This window comes from Squalius cephalus (assembly GCF_949319135.1).
Source record: "Squalius cephalus genome assembly, chromosome: 23".
NCBI lineage: Eukaryota > Metazoa > Chordata > Actinopteri > Cypriniformes > Leuciscidae > Squalius > Squalius cephalus.
In genome coordinates this window covers 6,880,122-6,904,394 of record NC_137144.1, presented here as the reverse complement: position 1 = coordinate 6,904,394, position 24,273 = coordinate 6,880,122, and the positions used below count along the sequence as shown (strand labels likewise).

Here is a 24,273-nt window from a genome sequence, read left to right as displayed (position 1 = left end):
AGCTGGTACTCATCATAGCACCCCTGCACCCCCGCACCTACTATCACACACAGACACACACACACAGACACACACACACACTTACAACTCTGACACAAACTATGTCAACATAGAACAGCTTCAGCCATTTCTAAGCTGAACTGTTAAGTGTGTTTTATATTCTTTCAGTTACTCCATCGGTCATTGTCATATAAACAACATATCTGAGTAGTGTTTTGGGCTGAACGCAAAAGTGTGTTTTGATAGGGATTAAACACTTTTTTTCATGTACACCCACTGTCTGGTGTAGAAACACGTAAAAAAGCTTGTTACAGTGTAATTATACATTTAAATACTGAGTAAAATTAAGCAACTACATACTTACTATAGTTTTAGGGTAGGATTAGGGTTTGTTTGAGGGTTAGTTGCATGTAATTATGCATAATTTACTGTTATTACTACGGTAAGTACATGTAACATATGTAACAAGGACACTGTCAAATAAAGTGTTACCGGGTTTGGTTTAGTATAAGTTGCGTGTAATTATGCACAATAGCAATTCCTATTGTAACTACATGTAACGTATAAGAAGGACACTGTAAAATAAAGTGTAAAATAAAAATACATTTGAAAGAAATCTGATAAGTGATAATACTTTCCTATGAGGAAGTATTTAGTGAAGGGCTGAAAAAATATAGGGTGGTCTTAAGTTTGGCATGCTGAGACAGAGTTAATCCTGGTCGCCTTCTTCCTTTGTGTGTCTCACCTCTGAGTCCCTTTTCCCCAAGTGGGACCCCAGTCCAAACACAAGCCTTCCCCATCCAGCCCTGCCTGATCCAGCCTCCAGACGCTCTGCACACCAGCTCCAAACCACAACCACTATAGCTTCATTATCCAGGTTACGGATAATGAAACATTTTATATGAAGTTAAATGCATTTTTATGAGCAGCACTGCTCACTGGAGAGAGTTTGTGTGAAATTCTTCAGTGTGTGGCGCCTGCGTGAACGTATACTATGGGCTTGAGTGATACTTCAAAGTGTGTATCTTGTTGAGGAGAGGTGTGCTGTTATTTTTCTAGGTGATCTGACTAATGAGTTTTGCCTGGAAGACAATAAAACAGTTGGAGAGTACATGCAAACATATTTTTGAAGCTGTAAGCCGAGCAATATCTTAGTGTACTTCAAATTTTTAGAAGTATATTTTAAGAAGTAAAAAGTAAAAAAGATAAAAAGTAAGATAAATATTCCAAATAATGTAATATATTAATGAAATAAACGGCCACTTTAGTGTGAGTGTATACTGTCTATGTTTTTCAACACACTTTAAAAGGCAATTAAAAAAAAAAATGATGATGCTAAATTAAAAGTTTAACTTTGAAGAACATTTTAAATCATTATGTATTAATATATATAATAAATAAAGTGCACGTAAAGTACTTTTACTCTGCCATGCACAGAGACACGAACGCTGAGGATCCAAATGCTAAAATAGTTTATTATAAGGGTAATCCACAGTTTAAGTCAGAACAGGCAAAGGTCATACACAAACACACAATCCAGATATTAACTGAGTACAGGGCAGAAGCAGACGGGGAAATCCAAGGAACAGGCAGAAAACCAAAAGAACCAGGACACTATGGTTTAGAATTGCAGTGACACAAACAAGACTCAGCGATGAATGACTGAATTGACCTTATAAAGGGTGAGCTAAACAAGGTAATGACACACAGGTGGAAGTAATCAGCGATAATGAGTGTGGGCAATGGGTTATGGGAAATGTAGTCTATGAGGGAATAACAATAGTCCAGGGTGGAGTGCCCTCTAGTGAGCAACCAGGGCACTCCAGCTGGTGATCATGACATACACTATGTTAATGATCTATTAAATACTATTATAACATTAACTTAGTTAATGTTATAACTTAGTGTCATGGCAGTGACTTTTGCACAGTGCACTCACATTTTCTTCACACAATGTTTAGTCTAGATGAGTATTTGGACTTTCAAAGTGAAAAAAGAGCAAATCAGAAACAGGAGGCAATGAATAAACAAACACTTTAATGAGAAATCACTCGTGCTTTCAGACTTATTCAGAGTTTTTAGTATCAGAGGACTCATTTTGGGATCCAAATTCACACTTGAAATTGTCATTCTTAACCCTGGGCAAACATTATCCTGGGTCATGTTGTTCCATATTTAAGACACAAACACCATATTTCATATATTATCCTGGAATGGTAATTAATAGTCAGTTTTTGCGAATTTACATTTGTAAACCCTCTTAATTTTCTTATCTTTGTAATTTCATGTTCACATATTTATGAAGTTAATAACACTGATTGGACAAATACAGCACATAGCGAGCACACAACCTGTTTTAGTAATAACATTGTGAAAAAGGAACAGAAAATAAAACATTTTTCAAATACTATTTAGATTGACACATTGGTCACTGTCAACAACCTTTTACTCACCATTTGGTAAAAACGATAAATAATAAAATACTTCAGGCTTTATTTTGTACCCTATTTGTTGAAGGCTCCAGAAATCTACTGAACTAAGAGCTTCATGCAATTTGTACAAAGTGAGATGTCAGACATCTGTGCAAACACACGGACGTTGTTTCTGTTTCAGATTCCAGCATATGAAGAAAGCGAGATGCTGTGTTAGCAAATCCTTCTTCCAAAGAGTTTTACTGAAACAAATATTCACATCCTGGCCTGAAAAAACACTGAAGCATTCACAGCTTGAATCTCCTTATTTTTCCTGATATTCCAATTTTCCTAAACAATACAGTCATTTTTTTCTAAGTTTCTGACGCAAATGTTTACCACAGTAAAAAAGACAGATCTACCCTTTCTAGACATGAACAGTGACTCATACTCATAAAAAGACCTGATAAATGATTTTCTAAAACAAAATGTTCCACATTTTACCCACAGACAACAAAAAAGAAGAAGATTTGAACACTGGAATGATGTGCCTTCAACGGGCCAATCAGAAAAAAAGATTCAATAAGAACTTTGTGAGATGAGAAGAGCTCAATTTTGCTAAACCGCTGCACATTGAAATTATTCTTAGTCAAGCAATATTTTTTGAATGAACTGTTTTTAGTTTAGTTTGAATCCAAAGAATGCTTAGCTTGGATAAGGCAAATCTTCTGCCCGAGGTCATGGTGAGTGTGGTTTGGAGGAGTGAAGATCTCAGGAACCCAAACTAAAGTTCATGACTTATGTTTCCTCAGGCACTGAAATAGAAGCTTTACAAATCCTAAAAGTAGAGTGCATGAAAGTAAGAGTATTAAGATTGCAGTTAGTACATCTGTCAGAAGTTACTAATACCGTTTTAAACATCTTGTGCTGTGTGATGTGTTCTATGTACAATTTTATACAGAATTAACTGGATATTTGTCAAGTCAAGTCAAGTCACCTTTATTTAGATAACGCTTTTTACAACAGCTTTACAGAGATAACAGGAAAATAATGCAACAAAGTTTGTTTCTGCTGTCCAGCAGATCTAGAAGACAATGGTGTCAAAGTCCATCCAGCTTAAGTAAGTTCAGTGATGGCTTATTTTTGTTGTAAAATAAGTTATTAATTTAGTTAATTTATATATATATATATAGCCGCTCTGGAGAAAACTGTGATGTCATCGTCCAGCTCCGTTCAGTTCTCATTCTATGGTGTCAATGCAGGCAAATCAATAATATATGTCACCAACTAAACAAGACAAAAGCCACAAGCCAAGGCGACAGTGGCAAGGAACCAAAACTCCATCAGGAGACAGAATGGAGAAAAAAACCTTGGGAGAAACCAGGCTCGGTCGGGGGCCAGTTCTCCTTTGGCCAATGAACAAAAAGTGTGTGATTATGATCCAGGCAGCATTACAGGTCAGAAGTCAGATTGGTTAGGAACAATCAGAATATTATCCAGTTCCATCAGGTTGGAGATCGGAGTCCCACGGGTATGGAGACGGGTTTGTTGAGGATCAGTGCCGATGGCTGTCGTGTTGATGAGGCCTTCACAGGGGAGAGTTGACACAATCTCTGCTGACACTTCAGGGATTTGTGTTTGTACTTAAGATAAGAGTAGTTCTGCACACCGTCATCTAAAACCAGGATTATGGTGCTGCTAGACCACCTTGAGCTTTATTGATTGATTGATTGATTTGTCGTGTTTGTAAACTTATTTTAGAAACTTATCAAATTTGCTTTGAGTTAGATCATCTTCTATTGTTTTTAATAGTTGAATAAAATTGAGGTTAAATAAGTCGGAGAGGTTCTGGGATATATTTAATGCAATATTGCAATATTATTTATTGTGAATAGTGTGTTCATGCTAGTGTCATATGACTTCATATTCAATGGTAAGATTGTTGATTTGGTCCAGTTTAAGGCATAAATTATTTCTGTTAGTGATGTTTTGGGATTTTGTATGAAGAGTAATAAGTCATCAGCGTCTAGAGAAATTTTATGATTGGTGTTATCATTCTGTCTTCCTGCAGCAGCTCGAGGGTCTATAAATAGAGCGAAGAGTAATGGCCATCCTTGACTCGTCCCTTTCTGAAGCTGGAATGGGGATGATATGATGCCATTCGCTATGACAGATTGATTGTTGTAACATGTATGCTGTGTTTCGGTTCTGTTTTCCCTTGTCTTTTGACCCAGTTTCCCAGTGTGTCTGATTAGTTATCCCGTTCACCAGTCGTCTCCTTAATGAACTCATTAGTCCCTGTGTATTTAAGCCCTGTGTTCTGATCAGTTCCTTGTCCTGTCTCCGTCAATGTTAAGAAGATGTGTTATGTCTGTTTTCCTGTGAGTTTTGTGGATTAAAGATTGTTTCTGCGAATTACTCGTCTTTGTGCGCTTAACACTATTACCACCTGTGACACTAGTGAGGTATTATATAATATTTTAATCAAGTGAATAAACGAGTTTCCAAAATCAATATTTTTAAGTGTTGTATAAAGTACCAATCCAATTAACTTTATCAAAAGCCTTTTCTGTGTCCAATGATATACTATTATTGTCTTTTTTTTTTTTTTTTTCTTGTTTGTTTACATAGGTTCATAATGTTGAATAATCATCTGGTGTTGTTTGATGAAACCTGTTTGATCTGGATGGATGAGAGATGAAATTACTGATTCAAAACGTGTGGCCAGGGCTTTACTAATTATTTTAAAATCAGTATTAATAAGGGATAATTAGTCCTCTGAGCATATATTGCCCTCTCTTTAGTACATTGTCTGTGTTTGTGTGTTATGCACACTCTGCATTTCCTTTCTCTTGTTTGGATTACTCGTTGTCACGGTTCATGAATTCACTGGTTTCTTCGTGTCTCGTGTATTTGTTGTTTTGTGTGTGTGGGTGTGTGTGAGTGGGCGTGGCTGCTCGTTCTGTTGATCAGCACTCCACCTGATCTCATTCCCCTCATCAGCTACCACCAATCATCTCTGCTATATAAACTCATCGCACTCTCCTTTCCCTGTCAGATCGTTGGTTTTGGTGTCCTCAGTGTGTTGTCGTCGTCTGCTCTTCCGGTTCCAGTTCCTGTTCCAGTTCGTGTCCTGTTCGGTGTTTTCATGGTGTTCGTCGTGTTGGATGTTCACTTCACTGGATTCACCGTCACCTGTCTTCACCTCCACGCTGACCATCAAGTCCCTGCGCCACCAGCCCACCCGTGTGTTATTTCTGTGTCATCTGACCTACAAATAAAGAGTTTACTTGCATATTGCTTCCGCCCCTGAATTATGACAGAACGATCTGACCAAACGATGGGAGCAGCAAGTGGATCCTCTTCGCTTGATGACTTCATCAGAGTAACCATTTCTCGGATAGAGGCTCAAGAGAGGACATCTACGGAGTCGGGTCGGGCCATTCAAGCTCTCGTGGCGCAGGTGTCCGAGCTCACCCAGCAGCTTCAACATCTACGAGCTCCCACTGCGCCACCACCCACACCGGCCGCTCCCCCAGTTCCACCATCAGGCGCCTCCCAGTCAGAACCCCGTCTACCGGTCCCTGAACCCTACAGTGGTGAGCTGAATTTTTGCAGAGCTTTTCTAACACGCTGTACTATGCATTTCTCTCTGCAACCCAGAACATTTGCCACAGAACAAAGCAAAGTGGCATTCGTACTCACACTGCTGACTGGGAGGGCAGCTCTGTGGGGGACGGCGGTGTGGGAGAATCAAGATCCGTGTTGTGCCTCGTTCCAGACACTCGCCGCCGAGATGAAGATGGTGTTTGACCGCGCGGTCGCGGGAAGAGAAGCAGCACGAACCCTGGCGGATCTCAAGCAAGGAAGCAGATCCGTATCAGATTATGCCAATGAGTTCCGGACCTTGGCGGCTGAGTGTCAATGGAACGAGGAAGCGCAGTGGGACATGTTCCTGCATGGGCTGGCTGACCGCGTCCTGAGAGAGATCTACACGTTGGATTTACCCGCTACACTCAACGGACTCATCGACCTGGCGCTTCGCGTGGATTCTCGTCTCTCTCGTGTTGAACGGATGAAGTTACCGGTTCGGGCTTCAACCACCGTGGAGACCACGCAAGCCAGCGGCGGGGACGCGGTCAGCCCCGTCTACGATCACGAGCCCATGCAGGTCGGGCGAGCTCGGCTTTCCCGGGAGGAGAAGGAAAGGCGGAGATCCCAGGGCCTTTGCCTGTACTGTGGGACTGCTGGTCACTTCGCTTACAACTGCCCGGTAAAAGGGCAAGCCCGGCAGTAAATCTGAGGCTACTGTCGGGTGGGATCTCCGCTGAGAAGACCTCATCAACATCAACTCTCCTTCCGGTAAGACTTAGATGGTCAGCCAACACTCACGACTGTCTTGCACTTTTGGATTCCGGGGCAGAAGGTAACTTCATGGACTACACATTCGCTCACAAGATTCACGTTCCCCTGTTACCACTCACCCATTCCATTGCTGTGCACGCCCTCAACGGTCAAGCCCTTCCCACCATCGCATTCACCACTGGACCCATTACACTCACTGTATCCGGCAATCACACAGAGACTACCTCATTTTACATCCTGGACTCCCCCCTGGCACCTGTTGTTCTCGGTCACCCCTGGCTAATCAAGCATAACCCCAAAATTGACTGGCAGCAGAGATCAGTGTTGGAGTGGAGCAGTTTTTGTCATGAGTCCTGTCTTGCGTCTGCCTGTCCGTCTGTTATTGTTTCTGCTTTTCAGGAGGAGGCAGTGGATTTATCAAACGTGCCCACGGAGTATCTGGACCTGAAGGAAGTGTTCAGTAAGTCTCGGGCTGCTTCTCTCCCTCCGCATCGTCCCTATGACTGTGCAATAGATCTACTGCCAGGTACGTCTCCGCCTAAAGGCAAACTTTACTCTCTATCTATTCCCGAGAGGGAGGCCATGGAGAAATATATTTCTGATTCTCTGGCATCCAAATTCATCCGACCTTCCTCTTCTCCTGCGGGGGCGGGGTTCTTTTTTGTGGGGAAGAAGGACGGTTCTCTGCGACCTTGCATTGATTACCGAGGGCTGAATAACATCACGGTAAAGAATACTTATCCTTTGCCGTTGATGTCTTCAGCCTTCGAGAGGTTGCAGGGAGCGTCGGTCTTCACAAAACTGGACTTACGTAACGCTTATCATTTGGTCCGCATCAGGAAGGGGGATGAATGGAAGACTGCGTTTAACACCCCCAGGGGGCACTTTGAATATTTGGTTATGCCTTTCGGGCTGTCCAATAGTCCAGCAGTCTTCCAGGCACTCGTCAATGACGTGCTGAGAGACATGGTCGATCAGTTCATTTATGTCTACCTGGATGACATATTGATTTTTTCTTCGTCTCTCCAGGAACATGTTCAGCACGTCAGACGAGTGCTTCAGAGGTTGTTAGAGAATGGTCTTTTTGTCAAGGCGGAGAAATGCGCTTTTCATGCACAGTCTGTTCCTTTCTTAGGGTACATTGTGTCGTCTGAGGGGATGCGCATGGATCCTGAGAAGGTTAAGGCTGTGGTGGATTGGCCAAGTCCAGATTCCCGTAAGGCCCTACAGAGGTTTCTGGGGTTCGCCAATTTTTACCGGCGGTTCATTCGCAATTTCAGCCAACTAGCCTCACCTCTGACCGCCTTGACCTCCCCCAGAACTACGTTCAGGTGGTCAGACGCAGCCGAGGCTGCGTTTGCCAAACTGAAAGGCCGCTTTGTTTCAGCCCCCATCCTAGTTACCCCTGATCCATCACGTCAGTTCATGGTGGAGGTCGACGCGTCAGAGGTGGGGGTAGGTGCAGTGTTATCCCAACGTTCTCCTACAGACGACAGAATGCATCCGTGCGCGTTTTTGTCTCATCGTTTGTCCCCTGCCGAACGTAATTATGATATTGGTAACAGAGAGTTGTTGGCAGTCAAGTTAGCATTGGAAGAGTGGCGTCACTGGTTAGAAGGGTCGGGGGTACCTTTTATCGTATGGACCGATCATAAGAATCTGGAATACATTAGAACCGCTAAAAGATTGAACTCTAGGCAGGCTCGGTGGGCACTTTTTTTCGGACGTTTTGACTTTACTCTCTCGTACCGCCCGGGCTCCAAAAACATCAAGCCCGATTCTTTGTCACGTATTTTTGACCATTCCGATCGCCCGTCTACTCCCGAGTGCATTTTTCCGGAGTCCCTAATTGTCTCCACACTCTCATGGGAGGTCGAATCGAAGGTCAGAACGGCCTTAGAAGGGGTAACGCCTCCGCCCGGTTGTCCACCGAACCGGTTATTTGTGCCAGAGCAATTACGGTCCAACGTCATTCAGTGGGGTCATTGTTCCAATGTGGCTTGTCATCCAGGAGTCAGTCGTACCACGTCTTTAGTTAAGCAACGATTTTGGTGGCCACGTATGGCTCGTGACGTTCACAGTTTTGTTTTGGCTTGCTCAGTTTGTGCCACTGGTAAGACTTCCAATCGACCCCCAGATGGGCTCCTTCAACCGCTGCCGATCCCTTCGAGACCCTGGTCCCACATCGCTCTAGATTTTATCACCGCCCTCCCACCCTCTCAGGGTAACATGGTAGTTTTGACCGTGGTGGACCGATTCTCGAAGGCGGTCCATTTCATTCCCTTGCCCAAATTACCCTCAGCCAAGGAGACAGCGGTAACAGTCGTTGACCACGTCTTTCGGCTACATGGCCTCCCGACAGACGTGGTCTCCGACAGAGGACCCCAATTTGTGTCCAAATTTTGGCAAGAATTTTGTAGATTACTGGGTGCGACTGTTAGTCTGTCCTCAGGGTTTCATCCCCAGAGCAATGGCCAAACTGAGAGAGCCAATCAGGATTTGGAGAGAACGTTGCGATGTTTGGTCTCCAAGAATCCTTCCTCATGGAGCCAACGACTGTCAATGGTGGAGTACGCCCACAATTCGTTACCAGTATCATCTACGGGCCTATCGCCGTTTAAGTGTAGTCTAGGTTACCAGCCACCAATTTTTCCTAGTCTGGAATCCGAAGTCGCGGTCCCCTCCGCTCACGCCTTTGTCCAGAGGTGTCGCCACACTTGGACTAGAGCCCGCGAGACTCTAATCCAAGCGGGAGCGCGCACCAAGGCTAAAGCCGATCGCCACCGGTCTAAGCCTCCCGTATACGTCGTTGGTCAAAAAGTGTGGCTTTCTACTAAGAACATTCCTCTCCGCTCCGTCTCTAATAAGCTAGCTCCCAAATTTATTGGCCCATTCACTGTCACCAAGATCATTAGCCCGGTGGCAGTCCGCCTCAAACTCCCTCCAGTGTACAGGAGGATTCATTCCGTCTTCCATGTTTCCAAAATCAAGCCCGTGTTTCATTCTCAGTTTAATCCGCCCGTCCCGTTCCCCCCCCCCGCCACGTCTCGTAGAAGGGGAACCTACGTATTCGGTTAATCGCATTCTGGACTCAAGGCGGAGGGGACGCGGATTCCAGTACTTGGTGGACTGGGAGGGTTACGGTCCGGAGGAGAGGAGTTGGGTTCCTGCCAGAGACATCCTGGATCACTCTCTTATCGATGATTACAATCGACAGGTAAGGGAGTCTGGGGACGCCAGGAGGCGTTCCTAGGAGAGGGGGTACTGTCACGGTTCATGAATTCACTGGTTTCTTCGTGTCTCGTGTATTTGTTGTTTTGTGTGTGTGGGTGTGTGTGAGTGGGCGTGGCTGCTCGTTCTGTTGATCAGCACTCCACCTGATCTCATTCCCCTCATCAGCTACCACCAATCATCTCTGCTATATAAACTCATCGCACTCTCCTTTCCCTGTCAGATCGTTGGTTTTGGTGTCCTCAGTGTGTTGTCGTCGTCTGCTCTTCCGGTTCCAGTTCCTGTTCCAGTTCGTGTCCTGTTCGGTGTTTTCATGGTGTTCGTCGTGTTGGATGTTCACTTCACTGGATTCACCGTCACCTGTCTTCACCTCCACGCTGACCATCAAGTCCCTGCGCCACCAGCCCACCCGTGTGTTATTTCTGTGTCATCTGACCTACAAATAAAGAGTTTACTTGCATATTGCTTCCGCCCCTGAATTATGACACTCGTTGTTGGATTATCATCTTTTGTTATGTTTAATAAAGACTATGCTGCATTTTAGATCTGCTTTTCCTCACTTCGTCTTCATCCTCAGCCCATCTGTGATAACTATTGTAATAGTCCCATTAAAACGTCCTTAAAATATTGCGAAAAGAAAACACTATAAAAAAAAAGTGATTTGAATGTAAAAAAAAAAAAAAATCAACAGCATAATGTAAGTGTCAGGATTATGTTCAGATTGTTTGGTTTAGTTTTGTTTTCCATGTCTGCCTGCACGCATTTTTGTGTTTTCAGGCCACCAAAACGCATTGTCGTGTAAATGAAAAGCCAAAACACACACAAAATTTTTGATTTTTAGTTGAAAACGTTGTCGTGTAAAAAGTCCCTCAGTTCTCACAGTTCTTTTTTTTTTTTTTTTGTCTTTGTTTTTTACGTGGTTGAATGTGGTGAGCAGGACGAGGCTGAGAGCCGTGGGAACGGAGAGATTTCTAATGAGTGTCACCTGCGCTGCACCGGCCTCCAGTCTCACGGAAGGAGATCCGGATGAATAAAAGGAGGAGTGACGAGACGTGAACGGACCAGGCCTGGGACATTTATGTTATGTTGTTTTTATGTGTGTGCACTAGTTGTCTGTGAGGGGCTGCCACTTTACTTTCGTTTTGTGTTTGTTTTTTTATAATTAAAATGTTTAAACGTTCACAGTTTCATGCCTCCTTCTTCCCTGATCAACTAACTTATTTCAACATCGCCTTGGAACCTGAGCCCAATAGAGAGTCTGACATGAGCTGAGTGCATGAGCTGGCAACAACGTCAAGGACGGTATCCTTGTGGAGTTTAAAGGCATGGAATGGAGCCCTCGCCCCCTCGGCTCCACCTGGGACCTTCGTCCTTACGGCTCCACCAGGCTCCACCAGGCTCCCTCGTCCCTCCGGCTCTGATTTGGTTTTTAGTCGTTGCTCTGCCTATGCCATGAACTTCCGGGACTTTGACTGAGCCACGTTCCTCCACCGCTTTGGCTTTGTCAGGCTCCGTCTTTCCTCCAGCTCTGCCTCAGTCCTCCGGCACCTTGGCTCCACCTTGACATTTCAATCAAATCAGAACATTTAACCCTTAAACACACACCTCGGGTCATTAGGGACCTGGGACAACATTCACCACACTCCTCCTCATTCATTTTTTTAAGTTAGACATAAACATTTTTAGTATTCCTCAATCAATCAAAATGATAAAAGAATGTCTGTTTTCCCATTCATTTTTTGTAAAAAATTGTATAGGGTCGCTAACGACCCGAGGAATCTTTGATGACTGAATAGATTCAATTCACCTTTATTCCACAAGGTGGCAATGTCTGATACACAATGATAAAGTGACGTTTCAATCATAGTTACTACAGGCAGAAAACAAAAATGATAGGAAGTATCATCTGCAAAACTTGAAATGGCTCAGCGATTTACTGCAGAGCAAGTCCTGAATGCAATCAAATATTAGTGTCACTGTTACTTGGTGGATATAGTGAAGAAGCTGTCAGCGATCAAAAAATTGATTTTTAAGATGTTGAAAATGATAGTTTTGAGAGTATGTTTGAGATCACAAATATGATCCAGATGCTGAATGCATTGGGAAATGAGCTCTGATGAGGACAGTGATGATGGTATAAAACATCTGCTCAAACTGAACCCTTCCAAGCTCCAAAGGGTAACAAAATATGCTTTACTTTATTCTTCTGTAATTGTTACTCTAATATCAAGAGTTTTATATTATCGCGTCAGGTAGAGATCCATTTGTGTTAGATATAGATCCGGGTCGCTAAACACCCGAATAAATAATAATGATTGGCAAAATATTCATGCATTTAAGGGTATTTTTATATATATATATATATATAGTCTCCCTGTAGTCAATAATTGTATCATTTAAAACTCATCTTTGATCACCAAAATGATTTTGAAAATGATTTTTTTTTCTTCATTCCTTAAAATATCTTCAATGTAACTCTACACCCTTGCCTCATTTAGGCGGTTTTATAAATATGCAAATGAGCCCCGCCTCCACTCACTCACTCAGCTCAGAGATCCACTGATTGACGATCACACGTTGATCTGATTGGTTACAAGGTAGTTTGTGACGTCAAAAAACACCAGCGATTTCAAAGCGTGTTTTTGAGACTGTCTTTGGTTCACTGCAGTTTTAAGGAGGAAATACTCAGCAATGGTCTCGACTTATGAATTTACACATGGTTTGTCTTAAAGCACATTAAAAACACCACAGAGACATATAAACAACACTAAAAGCTTGATTTTCACCACAGGGGGACTTTAACATATAATCATTTAGTGATATATGCAGATAAGAACTGTAAATAGTCACTAAAATGCCATCCTGTAAACATGAAATGTGTGATAAAGTTTTGCCAACTATACTGTACCTGTTGTTTTTATGTTTTTTTATTATTATTGTACATTTTCATCATAGAATTCTCAAATGTGTCCTGCTCTTTATTAAATGTTTATGTTTAGCCCTTTTGAAAATTTTCACCTGGTTTAAGAACATTAATGGAAATATGAAATGCCATTACAAGCAGTCATTAAAAGTTCAAAGGCTGCAGAACATTACAACCACAGAGAGAAATAATTTCATTTGTGGTCTCATTAACTGTGTTTTATGTACCCAGCCAGAAAATATACTGGAATAAAAATTCCCACCCACACAATGTTCAAAACTCACGGGCATTATGACTGAACATTGTTTCATAAATTCAAAACAACAAAGTGAATCACATAATAACCAATGAATGATGAATCAGGATCATTTTATTAGAAAAAAAAATCATAAATCATATCATAATTTTAAAAACAAACTATGTTCAGTCTAATTTCTCTTAACACTGCTTTTCAAAAGACTCCTCGATAATGAGGTTGTGCACAAAGAGAGGATTCATTTACACATATGGACTCCAAAATTCACTTTGCTTGTGCTATTCGACATTTTCAGTTAAAAAAACAAAAAAACATTTATAGGAAGACACTGAGGACAAAAGTATTTATTATTTGTGCCTTGATCTGTTGTTTTCTTTACTACATAGCAGGCAAAGCCAAAACACTGAACAGTTTATTAAATGAAAATATTAATCTGTCATTCTCTGAGACATTTCCACTCTTTTAAATCCATTGAGAGACATAAACAGGAGGAAAGGAGGAGAGAAACAGATGGGAAAAGCAAAAGACGCAGTCATTAAGACAGAGAGAGATAGACAGAAAAAAGATATGAACATAATTACAGGCAAAGATAAAGACAGAAAGAGAGCACCATTGGAGACGCAAATCTTCAGTAAAATATCAGCTATGTACCAGAGAAGATGTCTGTCTGTCTGTGTTTAGTCTAATCAGTATTTTTGCTTTGTTTTCCAGTAAAAACATCTAAATATCCTTAAAAACAATATAAATGTACTTGACACCTGGGTTATCCCTTGTGAAATAGAAGTTCACTTTAGCAAACTATTAAATAGGGGTACTTATTATGGAAATAATATACTTCAAAAGCATAAACTTAAGTGTGAACTGAATGTAATGTTGTTGTTTTGTTTTTTGGACACTGAATTGCATGTTATTGATAATTAAATGAAAATGCATTATAGTTTAAATGTATATTCAGTGCAGTTAGTTTGACCCTCTTCTGTAGCCTACATCTTTACATCTAATTTCATAATTCTGTTGGTTAAAGTGCACTGCCAAATGCACCGACAAGCAGTTATAGTAAATTAAAATACATTTGATGTCATTTATACTGAAACTAGTATTTAAATATATTTGTAATTACACATTTGTAATGATGAAGTTTAGTACATTTCCATTATATTAACTTAAAATGTAATATCAAATCACACACAACAGTTAAAATTATAATTATGTACGTTGCGTGTGCTTTGTATGTTAGTCAACATCAAAATAAGTGTACTTCTTTAAAACATGACAAAAGATTATTAACATAATGATTTAAAATGTACATTAAAGTCAAAACTTTTTGACATTATTACAAAGGTCACTTTCAAAAAAAGTGTGTAAAGAAACTCAGTCAGTCATGAAAGTGCTTTTTTAGTACACTTGAGTGGCCTTTTATTTTATTAATATTATTATGCCTGCAAGTACAGATTGTAAAAATATACTTTTAAGATTTGAAATACACTACAAGTGCACATTCAATACAATTAAGTGCACTTCTTTTTAACAAGGGATATCTTAGCAAGGTATATTTTTTCTTTTTTCCTGGAAAATAAGACGATAATACTGATTAAGATTTCTTTTTTTTTCCAGTGCAGTTTTTTCCTTCAAACGCCAGCAAGTTTAACTCAGCTGCATTCTCGATCATTGTTTGTTTCCCCTTCCTGTTATAGAAGTTTTGCAGTGTATCTGCACAATATCAGCTGTGTATGTGACTGTTTATTTGCCATTTTTCTCTGATATGTAGAGACACTTGTCTGCATCAGTATGACGTGTGTTTGCTAACGTATCTGCGTGTATGGTGGGAGTGTGCGAGCGTCACACCATGCCGTTCTCCTGTCGTGGTTTGTGTGTGGTGGTGGTGGTCTGGGGACTGTGCAGAGAGGGCGCTAGTGTGCACAGAAAGCCAGCCAGCAGCGTCAGACCCAGACCGCCCCACGCGCTGAACATGGACCAGCCGTACCCATGACTGATGTCCTCCGGCAGGCCGTACAGGTAGCGCGGGTACCGCGAGAGCTCGAAATTAATACCGGCCACACATGTGCACAAGGAAATGATGCAGCAGGTGCCTGTGATGCACAATCACACAAAACAACACCGTGAGTTTATAACAACAACATGAAACAGACAAAAAGATTGTTTACGCTCGAAAAATTGTGCGTATTATTTTCAGTTTACTCTTTCCCCGCCAATAACGAGATTTTTCATCATTTATGATAAAACACTTCCCCGCCATTGACAAGTTATTCCAAGTAATTTCACTGTGGGGGCGCTGTTACGAATCTTCTGAAATTCAGGATTGAAAAACAAGAGAAGAAGAAAATCTGAGTAAGCCAGGGCTGAATCCGAAATCGCCACCTTAAAGGAGAACTCCGGGCAATTTTAACATTGAGCTCATTTTTTTGTAAATTTGGAGTGCTGTCAGTACAGAGAACAACGTCAAAAATCGGTGTTGCCTACACCGTGTTATCCTCTTTTTAAAATTTGCACCCTGTTGACTTCAATGGGGCAAGTTTTAAACCTGCTTTTAGCCTCTTAACATCCTTGATGTGTCATTACAAGTGCCCAGCCATGTGAGTGATTCCTTCAGAGTGAACACGGGTGAATCTGACTGCAGTAGATGTGAAAGATATGAATAAAAATTATAATAATTCAGCCAGCGCACATACATGTATTTACATCCTGTTTTCGCTTGAAGTCCACAGTAGTCGATTGTCGAGTTCACACACATAGGTTTAGTACGTACGATCATGCGCCCGAACTCGACAATCGACTACTTTGGACTTCAACCGAAAACAGGATGTAAATACAGGCATGTGCGCTGGCTGAAATAACATCATTTTTATTCATATCTTTCACATCTACTGCAGTCAGATTCACCCGCGTTCACTCTGAAGGAATCACTCACATGACCTGTGCACTTGTAATGACACATCAAGGATGTTAAGAGGCTAAAAGCAGGTTTAAAACTTGCCCCATTGAAGTCAACAGGGTGCAAATTTTAAAAAGAGGATAACACGGTGTAGGCAACACCGATTTTTGTCGTTGTTCTCTGTACTGACAGCACTCCAAATGTACAAAAAAATTAGCTCAATGTTAAAATTGACCGGAGTTCTCCTTTAACCCTCATTCACTATTCCCTATGTTTGTCCACTAAGACAGTTCACTTGAAGGAGTGAATGAAAACGGGTTAGGGAATTCGGACAGCCGTTGAGCGTACATCGGTTGTACACTCGTTATTGCACTGCATTGTGGGATTGAATAAGTGCACTCAACGTCTACTATGGTTTCGGACACCACTACAGATGGCTGTCCCCTCAAATAACGCCCTATTCGAGGGTATAGGGGGCGATTTCGGACTCAGCCCAGGACTGTGTTCGATTTTTTTATGCCCTTCCCTCGTTAATTTGACGAAGTTGAACGCACTTGAAAATGGCGGCGAAAATTTCCCAGAGGGGAAGTGCTTAGGAAGTTTGTAAGTGTATGTCGAAAAGTGGAGTTAAACGCAGCCCAGAAGAAGCAGGTGGTTGCAGGATGGCAGACGAAGATGAAGAAGTTTAATGAGGATAAATGTAATGTAGACCGAACACTGAAGGACTGTGAGGGAAGAGCTTACACAACACCGTCTCCGTGTTAACAATAAAAACGCGAATCTCTGAAGATCTTCTCTGACGATGACGTCATGCACATGCGTATTACATGTTCAGTCTACCGTGTTTCATCGCCATCTACTGGCCTGGCAGCAGAATACAGCGTTTTTAGTCGTTCTGTGCGAATGGGGATCGTTTTGACAATGGTGTCGTCTGTACGCGGAAAACTCAAAGAAAAAACGTCTCCATTTTAAGCATATCGTTGTCGTGTAAACGTAACCTTAGTGATTCAAACAAGATAATGAATGACATGCACCTGAACAGAATAAACTAATAACAGTAACCATAGAAACAAAGGAGTGGCGGGAAAATCCAACAAAGGAACACATGATGTGAAGGAAAACAAACTAAAAGTCCATGATAACTAAGACAAGCTGAACACAACTGTGACAGAGACGGCGTGATGGAGGGATGCTGAAAAACTGTCCAGAAGCATAGGTGAGTCGGCTACGTGTATCTAGGCCTACTCTCGTGCTGAATGGATAGATCATTTGTTCACACCAAACTTTGTTAATAAAACACCTTTGAAAAATGATTTTTGTTCATTTGTTTGTTTAAATGCAGATGCTCTGCTCTTTCTTCTGATACATTCACTGTTTGCATATTCTTATAACAAAATACTCTGGAGGCCATGAAAGATTTGTGAACATAATCAAAAATATTGCTGGCTGGCAACTTAAAAATAAAACCGCTGGTGGGTAAAGAGTTAATTCAACGCAATGGAAATGAAAAAGTCAAGTTGAGCACTTTGCATTGTGGAATACAATAGTCTGTGCATACAGAAACACTGCATACTGTGCACAGTGCACATACTACACTTCTACTAGGAGTAATATGCCATTCCAAACATGCCATTTCTTCTTCTCTCAGTAATAAGCTGCCACCTAGTGGTTGTTTGTAGTGTTACACAAGTGAGTCTCACCTCCCATGAGGAAGAGCAGTCCCGCTACATACTGCATCAGCTCGTTGTGCTTCCAGCAGCCCAGCAATCCAACCATCCAGCCAAACAAAATGATGGATACAGCCATACCGATAAAACCTGCAGTCATCCGCTGCAAATCTGCAGGGAAAACAGAGAGATTGAGGATTCATACGCTTAATGTACACTTTTACAGTAGGCTACTTCAAATCTTGTATAGACGTATATTTTCACTCACAGATAATATAATATTAATCAAATAAAAGGCCACTTAAGACCACTTTCATTGCATTTCTTACAAAAACTTAAGGACACTTTAAGTGCAGTTTGTAATAATGTCAAATTATTAAATGTATATATACTGTATATATATATACATTTAATAATATATATATATATATATATATATATATACATAAATATATGTAAATCATTATTGCTTTATAATCGTTTCTTGTACACTTATTTTGATGTGTTGGCTTGCATAATACAGCACATGTAAAGTGCAATATTATAATCTGTTGAAAGTTAATATATATTTATTTTAAATGGACTAAATTACAACTTCAGGAAACACTTTATTTTAAAGACCCTATTCCTAACCCTAAGTACATGTTGTTAATTATCACTAATCAGTGCTTAAATGTATATTTACACTGTAACAAGGAAACTTAGAGTAAAGTGGGTTAAACTTTATTTTAAGTTGTCTTTGTTACAGTGTAATTATACATTTAAGCACTGGTTAATGATAATTAACAACATGTACTTACTATAGGGTTAGGAATAGGAATAGGTTTGGTTTAGTGTTAGTTGCATGTAATTATGCACAATGTATAGTATAGAAACTACATGTAACGTGTAAGGACACTGTAAAATAAAGTGTTACCATAAAGTATAACCCAACTTCATCATTGCAAATATGTAATTACAAATATATTTAAATACATGATGTTTTAATAGAAATTACATTAAAGTGTATTTTAGTTTAACATAATTGCTTGTCAGTACATTCAACAGTACACTTTAACCATATTTCAAAGACAACATACGCAATAATGAAATTACAAATAAAGATGTACTTAAGTCCTATTTAAGTGGGTCAAAAATGTATTTAATATAAATTTAAACTATAATACATTTTTATTTAATTACAATTAACATGCAAGTGTCTGAAAACATTCAGTTCACACTTATGTATATTCTTTTAAAGTGCATTATTTCCATAATACGTAGTCTTTATATAAAATTAAAAAAATCTAAATAGTTCTTTTTCACAAGGGATACATTCAGTAGACTGTAACATGATGACAATGCAACAAGCATATACATCCCCAAATCCATAAAAGTTGTGACATTTTGTAAAATGCAATAAAATCAAGAATCTGTGATTTGTTAATTCTCTTACAAAGAAAATATTTTTTAAGTTTTCACAGAACGACCTAATTGTATTTTAACAAGTTTTGATTTTGATGGCTCCAACACTGTGTCACTTCACCTTTCCTTTTAATTACACATTTTAATCATTTGGGAATTGAGGATACTAATTGTTGCAGTTTCACAAGTTTCACATTTTTGCCTTATACAAGCTCAACAGTCTGTGGTCGTCACTGTCTGATTCTCCTCTTCATGATGGGCCATCATACATTTCCAATAAGAGACAGATATGGACTAGGGATGAGGCACATCCCTTCTATAGTGCAGAGTGAAACCACTCTGTTTTAGCATGTGCAGAATGAGGCCTGGCACTGTCTTGCTTCCCAGGAAAGATCTTGATGGCAGTTTATGTCTCTGTGACTCCATACGTCTCCACATCAGTGGTGCCTTCACACATAAGCAAGTCACCCATGATGAACCCCATACCAGGACAGATGTTTGCATTTACATCGGTTGCTGATGAAAGTCTGGATGGTCCATTTCGTCTTTGGGACTGAGAACTTGATGTCTGTTTTTTTCCCAAAAAACAAGCAGAAATGTGGACTCTTTTGACCCTGGTACATATTCTCAGTGTGTTTTGGATCATCTGAGATGAGCTCGGGCTCAGAGAACTCGCCCTAACCTTCTCCTTATGTAATAGAGATTCAAGTGGCATTTCTTGATGCAGGGGCAGACTATCCTCAGTGACAACGGTTTTCCAAAGTACTCCTGAGCACATGTGGCTATATTTAACACAGTAGCATTTAGAAATGTTATTTTTGAACTGTTTGACAATTCTCTCTCAATGGTTTTTGGCATAAAGTGGTGAGTCATGACCCATCTCTGCTTGTAAAGACAGATGCTCTTTTGTTGGCTGCAACACTGCAAAAAAAAGTTGTGACAGAAGCTAAAAAAAGTGAAAAGCTGCTCTAAAGATGCTCTTTTTACACTCAATCACGATACCCTCACTTATAACTGATTCACCAACGTATTGTGGACTGTTTCAAAAGAGTTTAAATTAAAGCTACAATATGTCATTTTATTCGCCGCTAGGGGTCGCTAACCTCTTACAATAACAAAGGCGTATGTTGATGATGCATAAGCGGAATTATGGAACTTGTCGTCATGCCGATGGATCTAATAATGTTTATGGATGAGTGAATACATTGATGTTTTTAACATGACTGTGGTATGAAGCAGGGCGTGATTGCTAATGAGAGACACGCGCCACACGCAGATATAAAGCGGATATAAAGGAATGAGGACATTTCATTCTACTGAACTACCCGCTAGTGCTGAATAATACTCACACAGGGCAGTTTATTAGACGAATGAAACTTGTGAGGTAACGCAGCGCTGTTTCACTTGCTCTACACTATCACACTAAACTGCATTTGAGTGTGTTGATAGTTATAATGTTATTCTATGTGTTAGTGTATCTGTATGAGACTAGCAGTAAGCTATATCAACATTAGAATAACATACTGATCATATTCTAACATCATCATGTTGTTGAGCTATATAACATTGATTAGTTTTATGTACATTTGCTCACCTCTACATTTGCGTGAATGCGGACGCAAAGCTCTCGGCATATCGAAAACACCGCGCTGATATTTCCTCATTTCATTTCTCCTTTTGTCCCAAAGTCTGCTTGCCATGGTCCATAATGTTTGAACAAACAACAACAGCGTGAGCGTGCCGCTAGACGTAACGCAGTTGTCCACGTCTGTCGCCATGGTTACTATGGCAGTGCAAGCGGAAACCAGGGATAACGTGGATATTACGTCATTGACAGGCGACAATGACCAGGGGCGAGCCATTATTTAAAATTGGAATTTCTCTGAAATTAAAAATCTTTGGGAACTTTTGGTATATTGTAAGGACACAACTGCAGGACATATATCACACTGTGCAAGTGATTTTTGTACATTTTATTACAAAATCGTACAAATATTTTAGAAGCTTTTCACTTTTATTTTGCCTCTGTTTTGCAGCCATCAAAATATGTTTATATTTACAAAATACACTTAAGTGGGTCAGTGAAAATCTTTTATTTGTATTTTTGTCAGGTAAATAAAGGTTCAAGAGAATTAACAAATCACAGATTCTTGATTTTATTGCATTTTACAAAATGTCCCAACTTTTCTGTATTCAGGGCTGTAAATGCAGAGCAGAATTTTGGTGAATGCTTAAATTTTAAGGCCTTGTCTTTTATTTATTTTTTGAGTATTATATAAAAGAGGTTCCACTAAAAATGATAAGTGGTTCAAATACTTTTTACAAATTTGAACATCAGTCGGTTTATCACTGTGATGCTGCTAAAGCTTTTGTATAAAGTGCCTTATAAATAAATGATTGACTGCATGGCTTTAAAACACTTCAAACTTCAAACTACTTATACCTTCAGACTTCAAACTTTTCAAACTGATTTCAACTTTCTGACCAGGCTACATCAAAGATGTAATCTAGTTTGTGTTACTGTAAACACTAGTTTAGTGTATTTATTGCAGTATATATAGATTATTGTTTAAATACATATATATATATATATATATATATATATATATATATATATATATATATATACATATTAAATAAATACATCATGAACACAAATACATCATGAACAATCTGTCACATATTATGTCAGTCAGGTTATAGGTTTTGTATTCTCATTATATGGCATAATATCATATATGTGATATTATGATGATATTATGATGATATCAGACTCAAACCTTGCAGTAAATATGACATGATCTGACTTACGGAGAGCGTGCCATTCGTCTTGTCTGATAGTCTTGGTGATGTTCACAGGCAGATTTCGTGGGATATTCGCTGAGGAATAGTAATACTTCACCGGCGTGCAGCGTTGAAGCAAACCTGCAGAAATTCACAGAAACTTCAGTAATAATAGTGAGGATCACTTTAACACAGATGAGTGCATGTGTGTTTGAATGTTGGAACAGTCACAACAAGTCATTGAAAACGTCTACACACATTTGCAGGCCCTTAACTTGAGTGCCAAATCCTTTATTTGGATTATGATCAATAAACATTTAAACTGGACCACAAACAACATCAGTCAACCAAGTCAATTTACTCTCATGTCCTGCTAAGGCGTCTGCATCTAAATCTGCATCTCATTGCCCTGGAAGGCTATCATTTGCATTTTGATCATTATCATCAATGCATGAAAGAAGACGTTATTTTTAGATTAAGTAGAATTAGAATACTGCTTTTGTTGTTGGAGCTATCAAAAGGAAACTCAAAAGGGAAACAAACGTAACAAGAGTGTTTTCCTTTATTAAAATGGCTTGGGGTCTCTGGGACCTAAAAAATAACACGTGTTTTGTCAAATGGATCCCATGCACTGCCCTGACAGACTCCATCTGTTTCTGTTTTTTAGTAGTAATGTGATGAATGTGTGAACATGAGCGTGAGTCTAGTGTTGATGTGAGAGATCAGCACCCTGGATAGCGCCAAACATTCTTCAACACTCATTCACATATGCTCAACAAACACACAAACACACTACAGCTGTTCAAAATCAACTCGGAATCTGGTTACTGCTCACACAGGGCCTGATCAGCATCATCACCTTTAAAAATCAGATCCTCGTTCTCCAGATCGAACCCTTCTCGGTGGCATTTCCTCCACAGCCCGGTTGTGGTCGAGTTGTAGCGGCGGCTGCAGCGTGACTCCATGGCGGGCGCAGGGTGCAGGGATTCCCGCAGAGGAGCCGCTTGCGGTCGCATCCGGAGAGGGAGGTTTTGGTTGGAAATATATATGTATCCTGGGTCATTTCTCTTGCTGGCGTATTTTCTGCATCGGTCCCGGTGTTTCCGCGCATCTGTTTCGTACCAGTAGTCTGTGCTGATGGCCATGGTCAAGAGCCAGATGGAACAGAAGGCCAGGAAGAGCCCGGATGCTGTTAATATCCTCATGATGCCCGCGGACAACTGTCACATTTTGCACCGAACCCATATCATCCTAAACCCGACATAACAAGACGATACATATGGTGTTGGAGCTCTAGACAGACATGTCTGTCCTCTGCTGCTGCTCGTTTGGAGTCTGGATGAAGGAGAACCAATGCCGACACTGGAGACTGCTGATGAAAGCGCTCCGGATTCGTCAGACAACAGCTGTGTTGCCGCTGTCTCCATAAAGGATATTCGGGCGAATCTTATAAAAGCCTGTCGATACGTCAAAAAACTAAAATAAATAAATAAATCAAAAATCAAAAGGAAAATTAATTGTAATGGATAAAAATGCAGGATATTTTGACATTAAAGGTTTTTTTGGTGTAAAAAAGAAAATCAGTTTGTCCTCAGCAATTCTCATATTGTAGCCTAATGCAAAAAAAAAAAAAAAAAAAAAAAAAAAAAAAAGATAAATAAGACACCCGGACTAGTCATACTAGAATACGCGCTTTTCTTCTTTGGTTTGTTGCTTTTAAAAACCTAGGTTTTAATATAATTATTTTATTAGTAGTAGCCTAATAGTAGTAGTATAGTAGTAGCCTATGCCAATTAAAATTCAATCGATCTTTGATAAAAGAGCCATTCCACCGAATGGGTGACATTTCTGTCCCCAGGACATTATACAGTATGTATAAAATTGCATGAAAATGAACTCTAATACATTTTATTATTAAGCAAAATGTCCTGCACATTAAGCTAACTACAAATTTAAAATGTATAATTAAAAACATTAATAAAAACTACATTTTCTGCATGTCGCCACTCTCTATCACTAAACTTTACCATGAAATGTAATAATTAAAATCCTTTAGAAATCTTCATTTTTGGGGATTGTTGTGTGACTTTATATCCAATCTATGCTTTAAATTATTGAAATGTTTTTATCTAATATTTTAGATAAAATACACATTTTAGTCGTGTCCCCGGGTTTTCACTCAGTCCTGTTGCCCTAACACATTCCCCCTCTGAAAAACTTTTCAGAGACACATTTTCAACAGGAAGTTGCATCATCAGGATCTTCTGAAGGCAATGGGGAGACCATAAGTAAGTCCTCTCATTTTAAAGGAGAACTCGGCAACTCTAGCGAACTCTAGT

The 24,273-nt window shown here is 40.0% G+C and overlaps 1 protein-coding gene across 1 annotated transcript; it reads right to left on the bottom strand.

Moving 5' to 3' along the window:
- Positions 1-13,279: 13,279 nt before the first annotated feature.
- On the bottom strand, positions 13,280-23,359 carry tmem276a (transmembrane protein 276a). The gene is made up of 4 exons (XM_079859679.1): positions 22,794-23,359; positions 21,962-22,075; positions 17,780-17,917; positions 13,280-15,276 (listed from the first exon to the last, which is right to left on the bottom strand). Exons 1-4 carry the CDS (start codon positions 23,137-23,139, stop codon positions 15,026-15,028), a joined length of 849 nt encoding a protein of 282 aa, XP_079715805.1. The 5' UTR covers positions 23,140-23,359; the 3' UTR covers positions 13,280-15,025.
- Positions 23,360-24,273: the final 914 nt, after the last annotated feature.